The sequence below is a fragment of the Buteo buteo genome, chromosome 3 (genome assembly GCF_964188355.1).
Source record: "Buteo buteo chromosome 3, bButBut1.hap1.1, whole genome shotgun sequence".
Classification (NCBI taxonomy): domain Eukaryota; kingdom Metazoa; phylum Chordata; class Aves; order Accipitriformes; family Accipitridae; genus Buteo; species Buteo buteo.
In genome coordinates this window covers 9425690-9452941 of record NC_134173.1, presented here as the reverse complement: position 1 = coordinate 9452941, position 27252 = coordinate 9425690, and the positions used below count along the sequence as shown (strand labels likewise).

At 40.1% G+C, this 27252-nt stretch overlaps 1 protein-coding gene across 1 annotated transcript in view; it reads right to left on the bottom strand.

Annotated features, from left to right (window-relative positions):
- TMEFF1 (transmembrane protein with EGF like and two follistatin like domains 1) overlaps positions 1-27252 on the bottom strand; it is a 126296-nt gene that overhangs the window by 24101 nt on the left and 74943 nt on the right. Inside the window, exons 3-5 of the mRNA XM_075022773.1 lie at positions 26165-26294; positions 17693-17719; positions 5789-5885 (exon numbers count right to left, since the gene is read on the bottom strand). Coding sequence (XP_074878874.1) covers positions 5789-5885; positions 17693-17719; positions 26165-26294 — 254 coding nt within the window. The remainder of the gene's footprint in view (positions 1-5788; positions 5886-17692; positions 17720-26164; positions 26295-27252) is intronic.

The window sequence follows — 27252 nt, the reverse complement described above, 5'->3', positions numbered from 1 at the left end:
AGCCCTTGAACAGATGCCCAGATGTCAAATCTCCCTTCACGGAGGTGGTCAGAGCTCTCCTGGAGAAGCCCTTGAGCCACCTGAATGAACCATCCCTGGTTGCAGTGCAGGGTCAGAGCCTGGACCAGACAAACCCCTAGAGATCCCTTCCAACCTGAATTATTCTACAGTTCATTATTTCATTCTGGGTTACAGAAGTTACAACATACTCTAATATGCTTTTTAAGGCAACATTCCTTCCGACACTTACTAGATGCTGGCATGTTGTTTTAGTCGGGTGTCTAGCAGTGCTTTGGCATGCAAGACGAAAGAGACGCTCCACACAGAACAGTGCAAGAGCAGAGGATATAACTCTTCATAAGCAATACTACTTTTTATGTTGCAAAGATACTTCACATTTGAAGAAAAAATGTGAGAGGAAACCCCTACCCTTCAATTGATTCAGCATATTTTAAGTGTTAAAATTAAATTAGTATAAATATATATTATTTATATTTACTATAAATATAATATATATTCTTTATATTTAATAAATAAGTATTAAAATATTCTCCCTTACCCTGAGCATGAATTTTGGTATGTGTAAGAAGAAACTTGTGGAAAAAAATGACGAGATAATACTAAGAAGCCTTAAAAAAACATATGGAAATTAGAACCATTTGAAAACTGAAGTCTTATGAAGAAATATATATACTTAAGAGCCCACCTTTTAATCACAATATCAAAAAACCCCAAATAAACAAGTAAGTTTATATTATCAATTTCTTTGCCAGTGCTGCAGGTGGCTATCGTAAAGAAAAAAAAAAAAAGTTATTCAGCTCTCAAAAGACTGTAAATAATAATTTCACTTTCAAACATATGCAGTAAACTGAGGCATCATGTTGTTTAGAAGCTTTATAAAAATTGCACTGAACATTATTTATCTGAGTTTAAGAAATTCACTTTGAGTCCTTAATAGCCACAATAATATTACAAATATTTATATACATTGCTTTCATTGAAGAAAGAGTTGATTTAAGTGCTACACTGATGAAAATGATTTTACAACCACATCTGTTTTCATTTGTTTTGCATTCATGCTGTATTATTTTAAGTGTTTCAATATTATCAGTATACTATCTTCTGGCTGTGCACTGATAGGAGGATCTGTTTATCACACGAACAATCAGTAGAACTGAAAAGTCCGGTGTGTGCTAAGAAAAAACTGCAGTCTGGATACCCCAGAGTATATCAACAGCAAACTGTATGTGTTTGGGTTGGTGCCCTGCGGGATTTACCCCATCAGCTCTAGGTGGCCCCAAGCTTTGTGCTGCCACCTCCATCTCCACTTCTCAACCCAACTGCATTTCCAATACAAAATTCCAGCAGAAAACTCACAACCACCCTCAGACTGCCTATGTCTTTAGGCTTCTGGCCAGTTTCCCACACAAAAGTTTAAATTTGTCAACCTCTCGTGTACTTTTTCATTCCCCTGCCACACGTTTTGCACCATTATGTGTAATACGTTGCCTTTTCAACACAGCGGAGGAAGGTTCTGGCCAGAGAGACATTTTGATGGGCAGGGTAGAAAGGGAGGTACTGACTGATTGGTTTCAGGCAGCAACTTTTCCCGTGACATATACAACCTATGTTTCAGTTTTGTCATTACAGGCAAAAAACCATCACAGCCAATCCATGTGAAACCTGTTGTCTGCATCCTGATACCAGAGACCTACAGAAAACTGCTGTACGGACAGTAGGGCATAGTATGCGTTTATGCAACTTAAGACTAATGCATCCACAAGTGATCTTCTATGCTCTTAAAAGGCCTGCCCATAAACTAACAAGTCTTTAAAATACTTATAAGTTGTATGAGAAAAGAAATGGAGAAATGCATTTCTGTGATGTTTCCTCAACCTGATTCCTTTTTTCATTTACATAAAGAAATAATGTACTTATTTCCATACAGTCGAACATCAATTTTCTAAGTATGGCATGCTATTTATGACAACCATCTCCTCTGACTTTATTTCTTTGCCTCAATCAGTCCACTTAAAATCAACACTGAAATTTTTTTCAGAGGCTGTGGAAATTAGAAAGTTGTTTATATTTTTGCATTCAATTTACTATGCATTGTAACCACTTCTGGTTTAGATAGATAATGTTTCTGGGAAATCAAACAAAATGAAGATACAAATCTAAAACTCTGTGCAAAGCCTGAATTCTTCAGACTATGTGTGATCTTGTGTAATAAAAGCATATGTAGCAACTTTGATCAGAGACAGCCATAATGCTTCAATGCCAAGCATGAAAACTAAAAATTCGTAACTTTTTCAGAGGGGAAAATAGAATTTAAGAGCAACAAAAAATTAACATCACTAACTTGTAACATGGAGTGCATCTCAGCTATGTACAACTGAACTTGTATAAATTGAATTTTAAAAAGCACCAAGATTTGGTAACTACACAGAATCATGGAATAATTTAGGCTTGATGGGATATGTAGAGGTCACCTAGTCCAAGCCCCTGCTCAAAGCTGGCCTAGGGCTGTGTCTGATCAAGTTCAGACCATCTCCATGGATGGAAACTCTACTGCCTCACCAGACACCTTGTTCCAGTGTCTGACCACCCTCACGGGGGAAACATTTTCCATTATGTCAAATCAGAATTTCCCATGCTCTAACACATGCCCATTGCCCCTCATGCTATCACTGTGCACCTCTGAGAAGAAAGGACTTGCTTAGACATCAGCAAGTCCAACTCTAAAAACAAGAAAACGTCAAGTGGTCTTGCTCCTGCTTCTTTGTTGCAAGAATCACCCTACAGTTTTCACTGAAACTATCAGGTACCATCTTTTTTTGTATAGGATTCCTGCATCTTTCCAGGCCCAAAAGACGAACCACAGTCCATATGGAATAAAACTGTCTTTAGCAGGTTCTTTCCACTGTTGGGGGAAAATCTGCCTGTTCTATGCTCCAGGCTGCTGTCGCTGGCCTTCTGGCATGCCCTGAGATTTCTCATTAATGCCAGCTCATTTACCTCAAACCACTTAACAGTTTGTGGCATGGATGTCTCCCCTTCCACCAATTCACTGATCATTTTATCTGTAATTTAGTTTCTCTACTCATAAAACAGGAGTACAGATACGGTTTTGCTTCTCAAGAGCACTTGGAGCAGAAGGAGCTGATGTTTGTAAGGTCTCAGGTTGCACAGCTTGGAAAAGAGGATGAAAAAATGCATAATTGTATATTTACTGTAAGTATTAGCATCTCATGAATATGGCTTGAGGTTATCTACTGGACATAAGGAGACAGTTCAGCTAATTCATTCAGTTACTATCATGAAGCAAAATCCTCTTAAAACACCTTCTGTAATCACATGGATCACTTAATACAGTATTTTAACATCACAAAGTGCAAGCAAGGGCTATCCAGGCCTAAGAAGTCTACTTGAACAGAACTACATGTACTTTTTGCTTGTGGTTCAGTAGACATTACCCCACTATCCATAAAAGTTACAGTCACCATTCTCGTGCTTTAAAAAGGAAAATCAAGACACAATATTTTTACGAAATTAGGGCATTCGTGTGATTTGCTAGAACTAGGGGTGATAGTGTTTGTAATATGGTGCAAAATTGAATTAAATAATAAAATGAACCTATCAGTGTTTATACAAGTCTGATGAAAGGTACTTGTGCTGCCAATAATTTTATATATCATGATATAATTTTATGCCATTAAAAAACATGTTGAAACCCAACAGGAAAGGGAGTAAAAATAAGATGTAAAATGCATTCTTAAGGGGTGCTCTACTAGAGTTTCCCAAACAGAAGATTTCAATCTTATCTTGTTTCTGCCAGGTGAATAACTGTTGTGATTTTAGGAAAAAAAGAAGCCAGCTCCTAACTTCTACTTAAGCAAGTCTGTGACTTTCTATGTGACTTGTCAAAATTAACTTTGTGAAGGCAATCTGTGTTAACAGAGCCTGATTTAATCTAAGTCTAAACAGACAGTGAATATCACTAAAGCCTATTATAATGGTCAAAGGTACTGGGGAAAAAAAAAGAAATTAAATTATTTAAGTTGGAAAACTGACAAAATTGAAAAAATTATCTGATAGATTGTGACCAACCCTCATGGGAATAGTTTCTAACTTTTGAGTATTTTCTACACAAAAATTTTTGTTTCCACATATTTTTTTAATAAGGACTAATCAAAGAAATCTTAGAGGCAAGAGAGCGCTTCCCTCCCGTTGTCAAGAAGTGGGAGCATGGCTTCATTTTATGTGAGTAGGATGTAGAGAATAAATCTTCTGCTCTCCTCAACTTTATCCTAAACTCTCTTATAGATACTGAATAGCCACAGGAATGCCAGCTCTATGAGTACAGAATGAATAGGCAAGCTTTTACTGAAGTTGAATGCTTCAGGATTTATTTTCCAAAGCCAAGAGCACATCTCAGTGCATATAACAAGCAAATCTATACCCATCTTGCTAGTCATAAATGAAACAGACCAAGGCAATATTGCAGAAAATTATTAGTATTACAAAGAACAGCTACAGCTCATTTGTCTCTCTAGAAAAGAGCAAGCCTACTTTGGTTCTATGACATTTTATGAAATGTGAAGTATCATGCTAGTATTCATGAGTAATATTACCATTTTGGTTTCCCTTGTACACTATGATTTAATCTTGAATACACATCTTGAATATTAGTGCTAAGCTGCTTTACTGCCTGAGATGTCTTCATGCTGATATTCCATAATAAAATCTTGTGCAATTAAGACACATTTCAACAAGAAGTGGATTCCAGCTGGAAGACAGGAGAAGGGAGAGCAATGCTCCCCTTGATTAGCGATGATCAGGCACTGTTATTCTGAGATGCTGTTCCCTCCACGTATACAAAAACGTACCATTTGCACATCTTTTGAACATCTTCACGCGCTGCCTCTGCAGCTGCCACCCCAGTACCTGCCATCAGCCCAGACTCTAGTTAAGCTTCTTCCATACTGCTGGCCACTGCCAGGACAACAACTGTGGGAAAACAAAGCCCCATCAATTAGAGGGGACTTCTTTTACCTCCTAACAAACCTTAATGCCTCATGGGGCTGTCTAAAGGACCCCCTTCCTCCATGATGTCTCTGCCCCTTCTGACAGCCACACAGTGCCTGGACAGCCAGGGTATACTCTAACCATCAAGCACCTTAAGTAGGGAAATTTGGTGCATCTGCTTCTGCATTATGGATTGTCTTTAAAATCTTGATCATTCGTTTTGAGCTTTGACGAGCAGCTGATACTTTTCATCAGTTTTCCCCTGGGTGCATCTGAGAGGTCAAATGGCACACGGAGTTTGGAAGGAGTGACTGGATCAGGTCAGCAGTTCAACTAAATGTTTAAGTCCCAGCTTTGCACTGGTAGAAACAACTGCCTGTAATACTTCATGAACAAGCAGAACATAGCAAAAAAAATATCTCAGGGATGAATTAATCAGTATTTCTTTTGCATTCCTGTTTGGTTTTGTTTTGGTTTTTTTTTTTTGTTTTTTTTTTTTTCCAGGATAAAACAAATCAAGGTCCTTTGAAAAATATCTGATAAAGATTCTCCAATATACTACTTTGTTGTTTTCTCCCCTTACCTTGCAGCTGCAGATGGTTTGCTCTTCACAGACACACATCAAACTCATTATTACTGGAGAGCATTAAAGCTTCAATTAGTAAGTACAAACACAGTCAAGCAGATGATCATGTACTTTCTTTTTAACATTTTTCCCCCTTTTCTTCAGTGATATTGTTAAGGAAAACTTATTACTTACCCAACATTTTCTGCATCTTCATCACACTCAGCCCTATATTTGCAAACTCCACATTTTGAGTGTTTTCTCTGAACTTCTGTCCCAGATCCTTCATACTCTAAAAAAAATGAGGTATTGTTAACAGAAAGTATGATTTTAATATTAAGCTCTGATTTTGCTTACCTAAATCCATTTGCCTTCAGGTATATTGTCAACATGAATTTATCATATACTGAAGCTATTAACCTTAATAGTGCTCCCTTTTTCAAAATCAGGCAATTGGAGGTTGGTAGAACTGTACCAGTGACAAAAAAAGCATCCCTGAAAACACTAATGCTTCATTGATTGACTCTTGCTTTATTCTTATTTCAGTGATTTGTATCTATTCTCGCCCCACCAGACACACAACCAGCATTGACAGGTGTCCCAGTCACATTTACTCTTAATTGGCACTGATAATGTATAAACCCTGTGCCTTTTAATGTCCTTGAATATTAGGTAGTGGGGATTTGAATGCTATTTTCTGTGACAGTCTTTAATTACAGATATCCTCATGCAAGGTTACTGCTTGCATTTTTCCCCCTTTTTGATTCCCGACAATAGAACTAGACTGTGCTGCTATCTCATACATCTATTGTATATTTTCCAGATTACTCTCTTTAGTTGTACAAGACAAAAAGAAAAAAAAGTCATCTTAACAGGAAACTGGTAGAAATGCTATGTATCCTAAAAAGTAAAACTAGTATCTCAAATAGTCTAACCCTAAAAACATCTGCACCAATCTTACTGCTGACATGGACATCAAAACTCTTCACCAAGTAAAAGAGAAATAAACTATACTCTTACTGTTTCACTACCATTAGTTACTCCTCTTTTTTATTTTAACAGTGATAAGGGAGAGCTAGATATTTGAAAAGAAGGAAAAGAACCATAGAAATCTGCAGAGGGAGTTGAGAACCATTTAACAAATTGCAGTATCGTGGTGGTGTACGGCTGACTACACAAGGCTGTCGGATGGAAAGAGATCAAAGTGATTCCTTTCCTCATAGCAGCTTTATGTGCTGTAGCAACAGCAAATCAAACACCACCAATTAAACAGCTGCATTTACATTCTTTAAATGTAAATAGGAAAAAGAAATCCACAACAGTCCTTCCTAATTTTCCTGGATCTTGGCTGAAGGGAATCTCTCCCTCCTACCTGTGGGGCTGTGCTTTCATGAAGAATAGTGCAGGTGAGCCTCTCAAATTAACTTCTGTCTAAAGCATGCTGTGCATTTTTCAGAGATTAATACACGTCAAACTTTAGTACAAAATTCCCACTGTAGAAATTCTATCAGCACTCTATTAAGTTGCAGTAGAGGTCATTTGCTTTTATCTTTACAAATGTACACCTTATTTGATTTTTCCTTCTTTCTAGATACCACATTCCTATGCCTGTGTTTGCCAACCTAAAGTGTCAGATTTCACTTTTCCATGCCAGTAAATGATCCCCTACAGTTTGAAAAGGTTAAAAGAATAGCACTGTTCATGGCTTTCATTCGCGGTATTTCCACTTCTTTTGCTGTTCTTATGATCCTCGACACCCCCAGCATGTTAACACCCTCAGGAGTTATGGGTACAAGAGCTGGACACACTGCTCCAGAAGAGTTGTCATCAAAGCCAAATACCATCTATGATATTCTTCAGTTAAAACATCCAACAATCATATTAATTTTGGGCCATTTTTCTGCACTGACCATTATTATTCACATTCACTTTATTATCCACCTTATTCCCCAATTTCAGGGTCATCAGTCTGTAGGAGAGAGGCTGACATTGAGGAAAAATCACCTAGATCCTGGACTTGCTACATATAACCCTGTCGTCAGACATTAAAATCCCACCTGTTTGTGCATACTGTTAGCTCAGCGACCTGTCCTCTGTCATCCAGACCAAATCAGTACTGACTGGTTTGCTCCCAGGTCACCAGTGGAAGGAGTCATGAGGCCAAGAAAAATCCCTAGAAATGCCCTCATTTTGTAACGATTCCTTAACATTTAACAATCCATTGATTGGCAATATTTTTGCACATTAGATGTGCACTGTGTGGATGTTGTGCCCTCTAGTTACTTAGACTTGTATGAGAGATTGCCTGTGAGAAAGGTTATGGTTTTGATGTGGTACACTTACATAAAATGTTCTGTGGTACAAATGCCTTTCTTGGAAAAATAAGTTTAGAAAAAAGGTAAATTTCTCAATAAAGGTTTTCCATTAACCTATGATGACTGGCATTAAGTGTTTTCCCCTTCCTTAATTCTGTACTCAGTTGATTCTTCCTCCTTCTATTCCACCGCTTTGCTTCTGATGGATGCCAGAATGAGAGGCTGTAGCCACCCCAATCACCACATTTATCTTTTCTCAAAATATTTGTACATTATTTTTCATTGTTCTACTGAAGAAAAAGAGACAAAAAGAAGTCATTGTCAGCCCAGAGAATTCTTCACCACCCATTTTTAAAGCTTTCAGGTGCAAACCAGCCAGACCTGCTGGTTACAAAACACCCGTCTTCAACATTTGGTGCTTAATATCCTTCTGCAGTACTGCTAGCATGGAAAATATTTCATCATATCCTATATATACTATCTGACTTGACTGCAAATACAACCAGAATGGTTTACAGAGCACTTTCGCTGCACTATTAGCATTTCAATTTTGTAATGGAGCAAAAGAAGCAACACGTACAGACATGCACACGCACACCCTTCCTCATGGGCTTTAGTTCTGCTCCCTGTGAATGCCCCGACACCTTTTCATTTTCATAAACAGTAGTCCGCAACTACTTGTTCATTGGTTCTGTATGCTAGCCAGTGTAAACTTCACTCTCTCTCTCCTTTCCTCCTCCCCTAAAATTGCTTTCTCTATCTTTTTAAATTAGGTTTGTTTTAGAAAATGTGTGGCCTTTTTTTCTTGATCAGGACTTGCTGGACCTCACGTATATAGAATTATTTATCTGTACTGTGTTTTGTTTGCATATAATAAATATGTGCAAGTCAAGAACACCTGCACCTCAGGTACTAATAATTTACACCTGTCAGGATGAGGTGTAATACAGATGAATGTGTATTGATGCAACATTTCCAAGTTAGGCAACAGTAATCTGTAAATTTTAGAAGCTTCTTTCATCACTAGCTGCATGATGTTTTAGTACTAGCAGCATGAGACACTGCATATAATTTAGACTGAAGTCCTTCAAGAAAACAGAGCTTTTCCCGCCCATACAGAATAGATGAATACTGTTTTTCAGCCTGAATTGGTAGCAGACATTTTCAGTACTCCACTTGTGTGCTGTTAAAATAAGTTAACCCATTAATATTTGACAGCATAAGTTTCTCTGGCGCAAATGTCTCCAAACTGGCAATGCATCCCTTGATAGATTGCCCCTCCCTTCTCCTTTCTCCCCCACATTTGATTGTTCCTAAATAGGTTATAGCCATTAATTTTAATATTCCAATCAATCAGATCTTCCCAGCAGGCTTCAGTAATATCAATTAGGTCAAAATATGCTCCCAGATAAGCAATTCAAGCTCCTCTTGTTTATTATGCAGGCTTCTAATGTTGATGTATAGAAGATTACAGAATTTCTTCTCCTCACTTTCGTTGGTATCTTGATTAATTCTGTTCTTTGACATCTTAATTTCATGTTGAGTGAAAGCTCATTTTCCCTCTTTTCAGCTTCCTCTCATGTTTCAGGGCAGCACCTCATTAATGCTCTGTCCTTCAAAAGAAATGAGGCACAAGGATGGGATCTGTGACTCCCAGTTGTCTCTCTGAGCTGCAGTGCTAACACTTCTCCTCGAGTCATTATTCCTCTGCAGAAGATGGCCAGCTATATCTTAGGAGCTGCAGGGCAGGAGCCTGCAAATGGACAGTAGCTCTAGAGGAATTGGCCAGCAGTAAATTGCTTCCCTCAGCAACTCATTTGTGTGTTCCTACAGCGGTAATACGGCTGGGTTTCTGCTGCAGGCTTTCAATCAGGCTTGAAGCAATAGCATCAGTCTGCGTCAAGGTGAAGTTTGGTCTGCCCCAAGGCATGGGTGGAAAGGGAGCTCTGCTCTATGTCTGTATTTATCACTGTTCACAGTGAAGCAGGGGGAGCTTGTGGAGAGCTGCAACTATACACTAGCCAGGTACAGATGGAATAAAGGTCCCCTTGTCTGGGAAAGCCCCTCTGAAAACCAGTTCCTATCTGTTTGGGGAGTATAGTGGTTTTTGCTGTATCTCATGGGAGCAACTAGTCTCAAAAAGATTCTGGAAAAATAGGAAGGGCCATGGCAAATCCCCTTCTGCACCCTAAAGTACGGAAGAACCCCACCATGATCAGACTGTGATTCCTTCAGTACAGCTAGCACTGGAAATTCCTCTTAAAATAACACAGTCCACAGCATCACATGTTACGGGGCTGCAGTTCACTGAACAGTTTAGTGACTTACCCTCTCTTCCACTAATTTTTGGGGCAACTTTGATGACACAGTTAGTTAAAATGGAGATTGTCCCCATAATTTAAAACAAAGCTGCAAACTTGCTCTTTGTATATATTTAAAGCAAGTGCAACAACTACTCTTAGCTATCCCAAATTTTTGGGAAGCGATGTCTTGAATTATCTTGACCACATTGCTGGATTGTATGCAAAAGCAGTATTTGCCAGTGTGGAAGGTCCTGTTCTCTTATCCAACTACCCAGCTGACTTAGAAGCAAAGCCTGGCCTGGTATAGCCAGGGAACTATACCTGGCTGAAAGTTATTTTCCCTGTGCAGTATAGACCACACACTGCAGCTGTAAGCATGCTCCAGCAAAGACACCAGCCTTTGAAGTCTGATTTTGCAAGAAGGGGCATTACAGGTTTACCACAAGGATGCCTGGTCTATTTGTGACTGAGGTGCCTGGAGGAGGGCAGTTTGAAGTTTGATACCCTAATCACAACCCAGCCAAGGTGATATGTTTGCCCAGTGGTTGTGATAAGGATAGCCTGTGCACTTTTAAGCAAAGGACTTGAGGACGTGCACTGTAAGACTCCCTACCACCACTACGCTTGTGATGTGTTAGGTATTTTACACATCTGACAACTGTAACTTCTATTTTGCTCCTATGCATATGACGCTGTGGATAATGGTGTGGAAAGCTGGCATACTGTGAGAGCTGGATCAGCTTTTACACCGCAGGACCCTCTGGTTGGAGAACTCAAATACTCATTCACTCCACTGCCTTGCTTCAAATGCAGCTAACTCCATTTTCTCCAAAGGAAGACACAAAAACTTCAGAGTAACCACCAAGGAAATTATGCATGACTAGATGATGGTGGAAAATGGAAAGGACAAGAAAGTCACCAGACGCCAAGGGAAGTGTTCCACAGTTTCATGAACACACCGAACGCCGTTCTGCAGGCCCTGTTCAGGCTGCATGAGATGAACTTGCCCTCATTTGCTATCTATCATCCTACACAAGAGAGAAGAGGAATCTGTCCTTCCGTGCCCCTGGCTCCAGCACCCTTCCGACCAAGCTCCAGCTCCCCTGAGAACCCTGCTTAGAATAAGTTTTCACCAACAGAAGACCTGAACGTTCAGGCCCTTTGCCTCTGCCTTGCTGAATCTTTGGTGAAAACAGAGTAATTCTTGTAAGTTTTAGTTCAGTGTTAATTTTACCTACAGGGATTAAGATCTCAACAGAAATAAATAGGGCTATTTGAAGCTAAAGTGATAGTCAGTGGCAAGCCATGTGATGGAATCGGCACTTAAATCTTTCTAAGTCGCACACCATTATAGAAATATGCTAAAAGACGTGATGTTACCTCCTATCTAGGGTGTTAATCACCATCAAATTTCTGCAGTCATATTAAAATACATTAAAACAAATCAGTAGCATTATTACAAATTAAAATATTCGAGGTTCTAAACTGTGTCTGTTTATACCTCCCTGACTGTGTGACAATTACTGGATAAGTGTTGTCCCCAGTGAGGGGAAGGAACAGATGGCAGCCTGCTAAAAAGCACATACTGTATATCAATTTATTAATTACTAAATGCAATCTGCTAGACGTTCATCACAAGATACTTTAGCTATTAAATTTCAGAGGGACTAGAAATTCAAAACAAATTATTTTCATAATAATTAACTTAGCTATATGTATTGCGAGCATGTTATTTCCTTAGCTTAAAAGCCTGAAATGATTGGGTGCCATCTGTCTAACTACTATTACATCTTTTTTAATATCAAAAGTGCGTTTTGCTTAGGTACATAGATAAATGCTGAACAAAAAGAATAAAAAATGAATGTTACGGGCATGGTAGGATGCTTAGAAACCTTACCCTTGTTGGTTGATTACTAGAGCACAAAACCTGCCTCTTCTAGGACACTGATTTGTCTCTGAGAAGCTGGCTTGAAAAGTTATTACCACTTGTTAACTCTTTGATGGTCTATGTAACACATGCTGATGGTTTTCAACACATCCTCGCAAAGGCCTAACTATATCACAAAGTCAACATCGCAGCTGCCATTTGCTGGCAGTATCAAATAGAGAAAGTAAGGACTATCTGGAGCGAGAGGAAAAAAGGCCTTTACTTGGAGGGACACGGGAAGAATGGCTCAGAGGTGCTCGTTTACCAAAGATGGGACCTGGGAGCTCAGAAGAAATAAGGTTCTCCTTCAAAAGTTATTGCACTATGCCTGGATGCCGGATGGAAAGTAGTACCAAAAAAAAGCCTTACGAATAAGGACTGCTGCCAGATGAAACCAAATTATCTTTATCACCAATATCTTTGACTAAAAAAAAAGGAACCAGCTTTGTCTTCAAACAGCTTTCCTTTAAGAATCAGTGCTCCCATCTGCAGTGGGCCAAAATTTCTTCTAACAACGTAGGATGTGATTGTAAATCTAAGCAGAATTTAGACCAATGGCTCTGATTGCCCTTTCAGTTGTCTCACTACTAGTTGGGCGTTGTCATGCCAGGATCTTTTTTAGAATATTGACAAGGACAATGGCTTTAACACAAGACCGAGGTCTTCTGAACATGGAGACTACTTCAGCTAAATGATAGGACTTCTACCTCACTAGGAGTCCTGAATGCCAGCTCTTTTTAGAGTGAGAGGGCAAGAAGATCACTAAGATGACTGCTTCTTTTTAGACCTTCTTGGCTAGTTTCAAGTTGTAAACTTGAGGGGAAAAACCCTATCTGCAAACAGAAAGCACCTTGAAGAAAAAATTGCAAAAGCTCATCCTTAGTCACATTCATATAAACCTACCAAAGTTAATCTTTCTAAGGCTACATTATTGGGTCAGCATAGTTCTTTTTACAGGGAGAAAGAACCTGGCAGGTTCTACGAGAAATAAAAAAATTAAATTCTTGTTAGAAAAAAAGAAAATGTTTCATGCAAGCTAGCAATCTACCTTCTTTATGTATACGTGACAGCCTGAGGACCATTTTTTGTGCCCCAGTCTACCAGTTGTGGAAGTACATCCAGCAGGTCAAATAGTGTTGCAATTTACAACTGGCAGAGACGAACATGGATCTGAGCCTGTAGCTTCTCTTTCACCAGTTCTGCCTCAAATTCTAACAAATCACTGTTTAAACAAAGTTGATCAGGAGCTGGTTTTATGACTGTATTCTTCAGAACAGGAAAACTGCAGAATGATTCATATGAGATTACAGAGAAGCCCATGTCTTAAATGCAAATCTAAAGGATCCCACTGTCTTCAGCTGTGACCTCAACTAAGGAACTTTCTTAGGTCTGAGTCCCCACTCTCTGACATTCCTTTCTGTATGGGTGAAACATAACTGTAGAGTAATGAGGTTTTTGAAATTTCTCTGATTTCTGAATTAACAATCCATACTCTTAGAACTGGCTTCAGGATACCCATTGCCACAAGTGATCAACAGCTTGGTTTCATAAGTGTAATTTTTATTATGCTAATTGAAGGTTCAGACTTCTGAAATGAGCAAAATGAGTAATTTTATTATAACTCTTTATTAATACTGTGCCATCAGAGCACAGAAAATGGAAATCATTTATCCAGAATGTCAGAGGGCAACTAGACAATTGTGTCACCCTTAAAAATTATACTCCAAAAATTATACTCCTTCATCTCATTCAGGCGTACTGAAAAAATTCTCCCACTCTTAATTCTTTTCCTAAAATCGAGTATCTTTGTAGCAGTAAACATGATTTAGGAGAGAACCTGGATCAGTAGTTCCACGGTCTTTAGCATTTTTGTGGCACATGAGAACTTCTAAGGCAAGACATTGTCTGAAATAGTCTTTGAGGAAGAGGACTTCTGTTGATTTTTTAGATTGGTTCTAAATCTTTTTTTTTTTTTTGTTTTACATAAAAATGAATGCATTTAACATCATACAGTTTGGGAGTAGGAGGAAAAATCTGCATCAAGTCAAGTTTCAGAATCATTAATGAGCTTGTTCTGCGTCTGGAAAACGAAAGGGAACAGTGTGAACCACTAGCACAAGTCTCAGCTGCATGTGAGGCAAGCAGCTAATTTCAGCAGTGGAGACTGCCACAGGCTGAGCTATAGCAACTGAAGAGCACAACTCAGGCGCTTTCCCAGTACTTTTCTTCACAGTTAAAAATCTACTAGCAAACAGTACATCTCCTGCACAGCGATCGCGATGCTTCCCGAACATATACAAGCAGCTGCACTCATCCATTCTGTGTGTGCAAGCATCACTGGTGCATACACAATCACACTAATTGTGTGTTTAGGAAACATAGCAAACACTGATTTTGGGATTAAGCTAGCATGTTTGCTCACTTGCTGGCTCTCTCTCACTTATCCTTGCATTTTTCCACTTTCAGTGCTGCTTCCTTGTACTTAAAAGCAGTAGCTGTACCTTATCCACAGGGCACAGAAGCTCCCCATGCAATTTGGTTCCCATTTGTGCACCCTTAGCCAAGAGTATCATATTAAACTATCAGGCCTGGGTGATTATTAAATCTCAGCATATCCTGGCTTCCTCCAAAACAAAATGGGGAAGACTGGGCCAGGAAGGAGCTGTGCTCCAGTCAGTCCTATAGCTGGAATAACCAGGGAGGCAGGACTGTGGAGTGCACCAGGGAGCACTTCTACCCTGCAGGTCATCCTCTGCCCGGGTTCCTGCCCTTTCTTCTTGTCTGGATCCCAAACAATACACCTCCCTCCTCAATAGGTTCAGCATTCTTTTAGAAGTTTGGTTTTAATTCTAAATTCCCCTAACTTGTAATAAGTCTTTGATGTTTTTAATGTCTCCTTGTAACACTTTTACAGTTACTTGAATAATGGAACAAAAACAATTCCAGATACAAAAATACCGTGAGTACAAAAATACCCTTGAGTTTTTGGCCAGAGCAGAGTTTAATAATCAAAGCAAGAGTGGATTCCACCCTTTGAAGGATTGCTTTCAGACACAGAAAATGACTCAACATGCTAAAGACTTAGCCAACTGTTCTGTAGAAGTATTACCCAACACCCAGTTTAGTGAGGAAGGTGGACAGGGACAGTACTAATTCAATGTGTCACAAATAGAATCATAGAACTGTTTAGGTTGGAAAAGACCTTTAAGATCATCAAGTCCAACCATCAACCCAACACCACCATTCCCACTAAACCATGTCCTGAAATGCCTTGTCTACATGTTTTTGAATACCTCCAAGGATGGTGACACCACCACTTCCCTTGGCAGCCTGTTCCAATGCCTGACAACCCTTTCAGTAAAGAAATTTTTCCAAATATCCAATCTAAACCTCCCCTGGCGCAACTTGATGCCATTTCCTCTCATCCTAAATACCTAAATGTATCCAAAAAAAGTAATGTGCCAAGCAGGATTTTAAATTTCTGGTTGTCTAAAATATTTTTTCTATCTTAAATTAAGAACTAAACCCAGCTGTTTTAGTACTGAACAGAAATGGGAACACTTCAGTTGGCCCAAAGGCATTCAGGAGAAAGCCAAATAAATGAAGGGCTCACGTCACCAAACTGCTGGAGGAGGTAGTGAGTATGTTGTCCCTTCTTTATTCAATACCCAGGCAGTACAGATACTCACCTGGGGCCAAGGGACCCAGATTCAATTCTTTCCGCCTGAAGTGAACTAAACCTACATATTCCACCTCCCAAGACAATGCACTAACCACCGCTACAAGGTAGTGTGGAGGGACCACCAAATCTACTCAACCAATGCCATTCGGTTTTGCACAAATAATTAAAATTCATTGGCACCCTGAGTCCCAGCTAACAAAGCCTTTCCATAGCATGCATCCTTCCTCCCACTCCCTTTGTCCCAGGCTCAATGACTATTTCAAGTGAGAACAAAACCAACAGCAATGATAAAGGGAGACCCATTTTGGATCTCTCTTACCAAGAGACTGTGGACCTGGGTTCACTCTCCTGCCCCAAATCAAAAAATGAGTATACTTGAACGTGGACCTTTCACCTCTTCAATGAGCAACCTAACCAACAAAATGAAGCATGTTCTGGTCTACTTTTCTCCAAACTGTTCATAAAATTACACAAAGAATCCCCACATCTGTCAGTCGGCTGCCAATCCCTTCCAGACCAACACAGTAACATTTACAAGGGACTTTAATGAGGATTTTTGTATCCAGCTGGGAAATACTGAAAAAAAAAAAAAAATCCCAACAGCATTCAAATGTTTCTAAAACTGTTGCAAAAATAAAAGTCAGACATGGACTAAATTACTGTCATCTGCCTCTTATAAGAACTGCATAGCAGTACTGAGGCAAGCAACGCTTGGCTTGCAGAGAGCAGCTGTAGTGGAATAACAGGCTTGGTAATGAAGGGGGAAGGAGAAGCAAACAGGGCTGGGGAAAGAGCGTGATGCAATCTCAGGAAGAAGAGCTTCAGAAAAGAGCCACCAGTGAAGGTAAGAAGAGGCAGTGTTTGAGCAGAGAATTGTTCCTTCAGACACTGCTCCAAAAGGAAACAGAGATGAGAATGGCCATGTGCTAGCAGCAGCCCAGGAATTTACTGATAGCATCTTATTAAAGGGGAGGGAAATGCCTCCCCTTCACTCTATACAGGAAAAAAGAGGGAGCTAGCTCCTGATTTTGGGAAAGTTAACCGTTATGTTTAGCTACACAGCGATGCCATTGATCGTTTTCCACAAAAGCACATTTTCATGTAGCTATACAAGATTTCCTATATTTCAAAACTCAGTCCCATCAGTATGAACTGCAACACTTAATACAAGCACAGCCTAAAAGCAAAACAGCTTTTCTGTGTCTGTATATATCTATACCCCACATTTTTCATTCTATATGCATTCTTGCTAGTAGTATCAAAGATAGAATTAAGGTAAAATTACTTTTTTTTTTTTTTTTAAATCCTTCAGAGAAGGTTAAGAGATGTTCAAAGACAGGAACACTTCTACTAGTACCAGCTGTGCTACATCCCCTCTTTGAATATACAGCTTTGAACAGAAACACATGAAATATTTGATAAAAACAGACACTATAATGCAATTGTTATATATTTTATATCTTTTAGGCAACATGTTTGCCCAAGGATAAAGTAATAACTAGGCATTGTAGACGCTAAGGAAATGAATGCAAGAAAAAAAAAGGTAAGAAATTTATTGTGGATGGACATTTCCAGGAGCAAAATATAGGTGAAATAGGGATCTAAATATTACACTATGTTGCTGGCAACAAATGAAAAATTATATAGGTCAAATCTGAAAGAACAACATTGGTCAAATGCACACTACAATCTATTCCTATACCAATACTGTTCTGAGATGGTCAGATAACACTGCAATGTTAAAGCTTATTTTTAAGTTGTCATAATTTTTCCTTAATTGATGTGGTATACAGCAACCACATACACAAAACTGACACACTTATAGTAAAAAAGAAAGACCAAAAGCAAATATAACTGGGGTTTGGTACTCACCTCCTTCTCCTGACCCAGAGCCATTATCTGAAAAAGAAACAGAGGGGGAGAAAAAAAAAGAAAGCAAATGAAAATATTGCTCCAGGAGCAGCTGTTTGTTCAGGAACTTGTCACTGTAAAACATTACACAGGTGTTACATTTTATGAGCCAGGTGTAAAAACAAACATCCCACATAAAGCCTGGCATCCTTTAATACAGTTTGTCCATGCTTACCGTGCCCTACTCTCTCTCTTCCCTGTCAAGATATTTTTACCCAAGGAACAGCATCATTCAGTAATGAAAACTAAATTGCTTTCTTACCCTTTTTTCAACTGTTAGACATTCAAATTTGATGATCTCCTAAAGAGATGAGGAGTATAGAGTCTGATTTTTGGAATATATATATTTTTCTTTTTTTACCCTTTGGGCCTGGGAGTGGTACATGAAGGAGGAATATGTAAATCACCCGACTGCAGAAGTACCTCTGAAGACAACTAGTCCTCAAAGTAAAGTTGGCTTAAGTCATCTAACGACAAAATAGCTCCTCTCAGCTGAGTCAATCACTTCGTTTAAGGATGCTCTAATGGCATAGTTATTTCACTGACATTAGACTGACTGGATTAGCATCTGATGAGTGACAGCTCGTGGCTGCATCCCCTTTGCATTAGCAGTTCAAGCGTCAACAGGAGTTGAGCTTCCTCACCACCCCAGGCCAACTAACTCCACTTCAGAGCATTATGGAGCTGGTTAGGGATTTTGCACGGGGATGTGCATCCCGCTGGGCAGCGCTCTGCACAGCGTCTTCAGCTAGCATGGCAGTAAAGACAAGCCCTTTAAACACACGTCCTGAGCCACAAACCTCCCTCGGTCTTTCTTGCTCAAAGGAGGCGGAGAGGCAAGGATGGGACGGCAACTACCATCAGTGAATTGCTCCCCATGCCCGCTAGCTCAGCTTCTCTGGAGGCTGAGGAAAAGAGCAGAGCACACACTCTGCTCATCCCACACCTCTCCTTTCATGCCTGCTTTGATGCTAGAGAAGGCAGCTGAATTTATTTCCACAAATCCGAAAGAAGGAGACCAGACAGAGGGAGGAGCGGCGTTCTTACTTCCATGTATGAGCTCATTGTTCGCATCAGAGGAAAAACCAAACCATCCATTTGCTCAGTTCCCTCCCCCCTTTTCTTTCAGTAGCTATATTTCTAAGAATAATTCCCTCTACTGCGTGGATGAAAGTGTGAAATTCCACGTTACTGGGTCACTTCACACATTAAAAATAATCTCCTGTCACATGGAGTATCAGGAATAGAGAGGTTTTTTTCCTCCGCCTAAATTTTCCTTTCTTTCCTCCTATACCACTGTTCCATGTCTAATAGACTGAGCTTATTACCTTACAGAAATCAACGCAAAAACAGAAGGGCTCTTGTTCCATCAAGAGTGACCCACTTTACTGACAAAGCAGACAATCCCATATGAAATCACTGAGAAATACGCCTTATGATGCAGTATTTCTTCACTAAGAAATTCGGAGGCGTATAGTTTACTTATATGAGGTAAGTATATAGGTTTATTTGTAGTGGTGAAATTGTGTCATAAGCTGTTCTGGGGGAGAGAAGGCTGACATACAAACATGAGCAAGTTTGACATGTAATTCATATAAAAACCAAAGGCTAAAATGTCTCAAAGAAACTTGATTTGTTCCATGTTTTTATTTCCAACTCTCACTCTCCAGCTGCTTTCCTCTGTGCATTCAGCTCTGAGGGGAGAAACGCCGCTCAGCTCCAGCACGAGGGGCTCCAGTTATGCCACGAGGGGCACGTGCTGGGTGGCAGGGGAAGTACCATCACATAGACAGTACGAGCTGTAACGAGAGAGCCATGTAAACGATAGAGCTGATGCTCAGACCGCCCGCCTCTATAGATCATTGGGCTGATATACATAAAGTCCAGAGGCAACCCTGTCTCCACTTGGCAGGACATCATAGTAACAGGATAGATGCATTCCCACTTCTCTGGGCTTTCAGATTCTCAAGAAACCATAAAAAAAGAGTGTCATCCTCTATAACACCGCATCATTTTCAACTTTTCACTGGGAGCTCGTGCCTCCCCTCTGAGCCTGGGAGCTATGCTAGGACTTTTGTCTCCAGGGTAACCATGCTAAACTAAGCCCGTGTTCCTTGCTTTTTTCTGAGCCTTGGCTAGATTCTCCCAAGCAGCTGCTGCTTAAAAAAGTAGCATTTTTTTGCAAGCTTACTTGGACAAGCAGCTCTGCTCTTTTCAGGATTTCCAAAAGTGGTCTCCGTGCACCAAGACCTGGCAAGAAAGATGCTAAAACAAGTGAGGAAGCTGGACAGAAACAGCATCCCCCCCAGTCACAGGTCAGTAATTAGAGAGTGAGTGATTGACTTCTCTCTTTACTTAAGCCACCCTTCTCCAAACAGGCTTGTAAAAATATGCTTATACACAAATGTACAGGCTTCTGCTGTGAGCTGCTCTTATCCGTGAAGGAGTTTCTGGATAAAATACATAAAGAAGCACTTGGATCAGACACAGCATCTGAATGCTGTAAGCAACAGACTGCAGTCAGAATTCCCCCCCCCCCCTTTTTTTTTGTTCTCTCTGAACAGGAGCCATTTCTGTACCATGGGTCTGCTTTGGTGCAGAGGCAGAAGGTACACTCTCCAAACCCAAAAAAGCCTGCAGCCTTTCTCATTCAGGAGGGATGGCTTTTAACTCAAACTAGCAAGAAAATTGAGCCATTCAGGGCCAACAGCTCCAAACTGCTAAGTACAAACAGGAAGACAAACACTTCACTGCCAAATTTTAAGTAAGCGGACCCTTCCATTTGATTCACGTGGGCCAGGTGATCCAGTGGGCACCTCCAGAGCAAACCTATCTGATCCTGCTCCCAGAGTGGCAGGCAAAGAAACAAAAACACCGCACCTTTTTTGGATCTGTGTAAGAAACAGATCAGCAGCTATTCAGTCGTGGGCAAAACAGAACACCTCTTGACACATCAAAGGTAAAACTGCACACCGTTCTCCAGGAAACAAAGCCAAAAAATGATGTATTTGCAGAATTTAGGTATTGCAAGGCTTAGCTGACAGCTGAGAAGGGATTTCCAGCATCTGAACTTCGGCACCCAAGAGTTACTATACTCTTTATACCCAAGTCCTGGAATTTCCCCTAAAGCTTTTGGGATACAGCTGTGGGTTTTTTTAGTACAAAGACCATATGTGCCACTTCTTTGCATTAAGCAGAAATTAGTCTTCCCACACCAGCACTCCATAAACTTCACTGAGCAAGTCCTGGATAATGTTGACTCCTTTATTCAATTGTCTTTGGTTACTCATCTTACGAGACAGAGCTGCAAGACAGAAAGGGCAGCTGCTATCTCAACTCCTAGTTCCCTGTTAGCCTGGATTTCCCAGTTAACAGAGCTAACAAAGCAGTCCTCTCCATCGTGAGACAGCGCAAGCTTGCTGCAGCTTAACCCTAGGTACACAAGAGTGCCCCTAAGTAAAGACTGGATAAAATTATCAAGACCTTGCTACCAAAGAAGACCATCCTGATCCACAGTTGCCAGTAGACATGGCAATGAGAGCACTATTACATTGCTCGGTGGGAGCTTTTAACTTCCCCTTCCCTCAGTGCGGTGCAATTCTCCATCAGCTCCTGCGGCAGCAGCACAGGCCTCAAAATCTCCAAGCAGCAGCGCAAGGACCAGTGTTTCGGAAGAGATCCAAACCTCGCACAGCCCATTTCAAGCCACCAGCCGGAGCAAAGACCAAAGCAAGCTCCAACTTCCCGCCGATGGCAATGGAGCGGAGCTCATGTCACTGCACAAAAGCGGTTTGTGAAGGAGCATGCCAGCTCAGCCACCCCAGTGCTCCCAGCAGCAACAGTTCTAATTCAGTTCTAATTAATTCAGTTCTAATTCAGTTCTAGTTCTAGTTGCGCTCCTGCTCCTGCTCCTGCTCCTGCTCCTGCTCCTGCTCCTGCTCCTGCTCCTGCTCCTGCTCCTGCTCCTGCTCCTGCTCCTGCTCCTGCTCCTGCTCCTCACCCTCCAAAAGCAGAGCTGCCTGCTAGCAGTTCCCCTTGATTTTGATATGCCAGCAGGGGCTTTTGGGGAGGAATGCTGACAAGCCTAATTGCCAGCAGCTGCAAGGCCTCTGGCTGCTGGAGATAGGCTTTTAACCTCTGCATTGCCAGGCTGTGCGTAGGGAATGTCCATTTGCCTTGACATCTTCAGGGGAAAACTGGTTGCTATCACTTGATCCTGGTAGCCATTCCCTGCTTAATCATGCCATGCAAAAAAAAAAAAAAGTACACGAAATTAAATATTAAATGTGTCTGGATAAGCCTATTTCTTTGCTTCCAAAACATTTCCTGATGACAGAACGGTGACGCTGTGCTGTCGCAAACCCTCCTCACAGGCTGGAGAGGAAAGCTCCTGTACTGCACTGAATCTGGGAGTAAGGGTCTTGGTCAGCTCTCAGAATGAATAAATGTTTCTACAGCAGGTTTTCAGGTTTGTTATGGCTTTCTTGCAAGAGCATAAAGAGTTATTTTCACACTTAATCTAGAAGTGAGTTGCCTAGAATTTCTTCCTTAACTCCCTCAAAAGGATTAAAATGAGCTTATTATATTTCTTTTCAGGACAGTGTGTGCATCTAATTATGCTTCACTGTAAGCCTCCCCCACAAAAAAAAAACCAAAAACATTTACTGTAAAAACCTGTGCATTCAAATTTAGGGTAAGATTTTGATTACTTCAGACTGAAGAACACTAAGTTAAAGCCACTCCTAAGAGAATAATTACTTAAATCTAAGAGAGATATAGGGTTTGTTTCTAGTTCTGCAAATAGCCTTTTTTTTTCCCTTAGAAATCCCAACAGCAAGCGGTGGATTGTGCCTTCCAAAAATATACAGTACACTGAGAATCTGTAAGTACAATATATCAACTACATCATTGTGTGGTTACATTTTCATGTGCATATAATATAAATCTGGCAGCAGTCAAAATCATGGCTCTGCATGTGGGCTAACAGGAACACAGATTCTTAGAAATGAATTGTTAAGGTGTATTTCTTATTTACTAAATTAATTTATTTTATTTAAACTGATAGAAGACAATAAATTCACCAACAAAAGGAGGCAGAAGAAATCAAGGGACTTGGTGACACTCCTCCCCGCTCTGAGCACCCTGACCTCCCTCCCTTCCTGGTTTCTTAAATCTGGTTAGCAAGCCAGTTCAGGATAACCTCTGGTAGAAGATGGCATAACATGAATGAATTTTAGTGTAATGTCACCCTTGATGAGCTGATCAAGTCCTGGTGTAGATCCTGCCATGTCCCCCTGCCCTGCTGGATGGTCCTGCTTCTGCATTTGGTTGTGGGCTGAACTGCAAACAGGCAACTCATAAGGGTAAGAAATTAAAAAAAAAAAAAAAAGGAAAAGGCTGGGACAGCACTCTGCTTTTGTTCACAGCATAATCCCACAGAGCAAGGAGGAGAAGCTGTGGAAGATGGGAAGTACTACCAGCAAAAACTTTGCTTTGCAGCCCTGTTCATCTCCATCCAGTCACGGACCGCATGATTCCTTTATGAATGCAAAAGGCCAGGTTAGGTGTAGGCCAAAATTGTATATAGTTTGACTTAACTCATCATTTCTCAAAGGTATATTAAGGTACTAGGCGAAGAGAACACTAAAGCTGCATTTCACTCATTTTCCTAGTTTCTCTGTATATTGCAACATGGGGCTACATGCATTGTCTAAAACCCACAGACCCTCGTCATCCACACCTTGTGCCAGGGGTGATTAGGCACAGAAACACCTCTGTAAACCCAGATATTTGAAAAAACCCCAATGTCCCTTCACTGAAAAATGGGCTTTGGCAATGTTAAGACCTGTATATGCAGTCCTGAAAACATCAGCCACACCTCTCTTACATTTCTCTAAAACACAATCTTTAATGTAAAAACTTTCATTTTGTTCATTCCTAAAGCACTCTTTTTTTTAACATTGCTTATTTTAGGATCTTGCAACTCTGACAGCACTTGGACAAAGGGAATAAATATATAAATATGCTGCTAAATCACCCATGACAATAAAAATTTAATCAAAATGTTACCTGCCAAGAAATAGGTCTGACTAAATCACTCAGTATAGTCTGTTCCAGTACTGTAGCTTCAGAGGGTATCAATCCCTGGCAAACAGGAAGTATTTCATTCTTGTATGAGATTCAGAGCTCTGACGTACTTTAAATATTAAATAGTTGTTACAATACTATGGGGGAATTTTGTCCTATCGGCTTAGGTGCATCCCACCAGGATGAAGCTTTGCTTTGAAAAACCGAAATTCTGATAGGAAACTAGTGAATCTATACTTAGCTCCCAATGATGTCCCAGAACAAAGCATTTTCATGGCAAATTCAGAGGCACTTGGTGAAAATTAATAGGGGTCTATAAAGGATTTTTTAATTTGGGCATTTGATTCTCCTTATATATGTGTTACAGATCAAGAGTACAAATATATTGACTTCTCGATGACCCATGATCCCAGGCGGGGCATGGAGAAGTTCCAGGTGATGGCTTTTATCATCCAATATTCTCACACCAACCAGAGCGCGTCAGACACTTGAGGAGCAGCAGGTACCGTTCTGGTAGAGCTCCGTCGAAGCACTTTAAATTGCAGCAGTGTAAATGCAGTATGCAGCCTGAATCACATCCTCAGTTTCAGAAATGTGTTTTCAGTACTTTCTGGTCAATTGTGTCTCAGCACATGTCTTGATCTATTACACTAAGTGCTAAAAATTATGCTGCGTTTCCTGGGTTTTATGTAGGACTTAAAGAAAAGGAAGGTTAAAAAAAAAAATCCCAGACTAGCTGAGTAACTCAGTAATTAGCTGCCAGCAACCTGAGGCTGAGAAGAGTCAATTTTTCGTTTCGAAATGTCTTTTTCTTAGTAGGGTAGAACGCATATAAAAAGAAACACTTTTCTTTGTTGTTCCCAAAACATCATCCTAATATTTCAGTTTCATGAGGGAAAGAAAATTCCATGCTGTGAGTCTGTTTCTTAAAATAATTTGGGCATGAAATTAAAAAAAATATTTACTTATACAACCTCAGTTCAAACCTTCATACTTCTTGGGTGCTGTTAGAGGAATATGTGAGTGCTCCAAAACTGTAATGCATTTTTTTCCTATTTCTGCAGTATCTGGAGATAATTTACAGGTGGGAGATTGGGAAAGAAGGTAGATTCAGTCATCTGCCTGAGGTTTGCTGGAATTATGCAGCTGAGCTGGGCATAAACCGCAGGTTTCCTTCAGTATTAGGACCAACATCATAGATTGTTTTGGACCTTAGTAAGCAACCCCAAATCTCAGTATAGGTCTTTGCTGCAGTCAAAGGCATTAGAGCAGTTCGTGTAAAACACAGCCACGCTGCATTTAAATGAGGTAGCTCTGGGGGTGGCAGCAGCAAGGACTTGGCCTAGGTACACTGGCCATATATTTACCCTAATTTTCAGATAGGATGTCGCAACTGCCAGTGAGTTCCAGGCTGCTATCTCTAAATTGTCATCAATAACCAGACTAGCCAACATAAAGCTAGCTAGGAGTGTGCACCTGACCCATAGCCACATTTTTGGCTGCCACATAGGTGTAACCTTGCTTAGGTTACATACAACTATTGTGTATCAAAAGATAAGGGATGTCCCACAACTTAAATTTTTTGGTGTGTTATTTAGGTACCAAAGAATGCAGTTGTTGATGCTACAGAGTCATTTAATTTAATTCTGAGAAAGGCAGCCATGTGTCTGGTCTCACCAACTTTGAATCTGTCCAGAGGTTCAGAAGACCTCTGGTGGCTAAAGTTTCTGTGTCCAAGAGCGTGCTGCAATATTCAAGACAGTAAAAGCCTGTCCCATGTATTTTAAGCGTGTGGAAAATCTGTGTTTTAAGTGTGTGGAAAGACAGAAAAGGCCACTCCATTAGAAATGTGAGGTAAAATGATTTTGTAAGAGTTATGCATACCTTCAATGTAATGACCCAAAGTGTAGTCAAAGACGATGCCTTGGATACAGGTAGAGTGCTAGTCATGATGATCAGTGTCACATGCTGGATGTCACACTAATCCTGTACATCCAAAAAATGAGTCCTAAAGAATTGGCTAATTTGGAGTCTGCTCCAAATTTATTGTAAGCCTTTTGATGAATATCAAGGCTCCTCTATACATACAACAGAAGCATTCACAAACTGTTTTCTCAGAAAAGTATTTCTACTTTTAATGTTTATTTATTAACCTGTTAGCATATCAGAAGATATATCAGATTTCTTCTCTATAAAAATATTCCATTGCTGAAGGGGAATCTGGGTTTCCAGATTATTTCATTCTATGAAAAGCATGAAAATTAAAATCTCTGGAATTAAGGGCAAAACTAAAGAGCTAACCATATAACATGATTCATTAGTGACACAAAGTGGTGTTTTACATACCAGAATAACAAGGTCCTCTTGATACCACTGTTATCTCTTTCTGATGCTTGCAAGCAGCTCTCCTGAGGAAGCATTCATTTTGGTAAGTGTCTCCATTTGATCCACAAACAGGAATATAGTTTGTGTGACACTGAAAAAGAAATTATAAAGTAACTTGGTCATACCAAATGATGTGATTAATCTCAACTGCATATTAATATACAGGAAGAGAGTTGTGTAAATATGAATTACTAGCTGTAACTTATAACCCTGTTCATTAAAGGAAGATTTAAAATATATTAGTTTCTCAATATCATTGTATGTATTCCTTTTGGATCACTGAAATAATAGTCCAACTCCGTACGGGCTGAACATAGGAATTCAGTAGGAAAGATTAAAAGAAAAAAATAACTATGGTGGGACTTAGAAATGGCTAGGGGGAATATGACAAGTATCTAGAAGTATTAGAAGGATAAACACTGAGGAAGGAGAAAAATTCTTCAAGATAATACAAGAATGTATGACTCTGCACAGGGGGATGAAACTGAGCAAAGGAAAATTTAAGGTGAACAGTGCTTAAGGGGAGATTTGCTGATCTTCTGGGTCATAGGCTGATCTTTCAAGGGAGATGGAAAACAGTCACCATCCCCATTAAATTCATGATCATCATGAGTCTGTTTTACTTGGTCAACAACTATAATAATGCTTTTGTATTACTATACTGAAAAATTTTAGCTCAAAGTCCGTAGCATTGGTACATTTAATAAAAAGAAAGGAAGAAAGGAAAATTTATCATTCAGAATGGCTTTGGCAGGAGTAGCCTGTATTTCGCTATATTCTTACATTCTAAGAAAGATGGATTATATACCCCTTGTACGTATAATGTGCATTAAAATGCTGGGAAACCCCCTGAGACCACCAACCTGCCTAACACCTGCGAGTGCTGCACTGGTCTCTGCTGAATGGGAGATCCAAACCCCACTTCACTGCGTGGAAAAGGAGATGTTGCCCTGTTTGGGACTGCAATGGTAACTTTAATTCTGGACACCTTTTGCACCTTCAAAACCCCAAGGCAAAAAAAAATCAACAACAAGAAGCAATGAACAAAT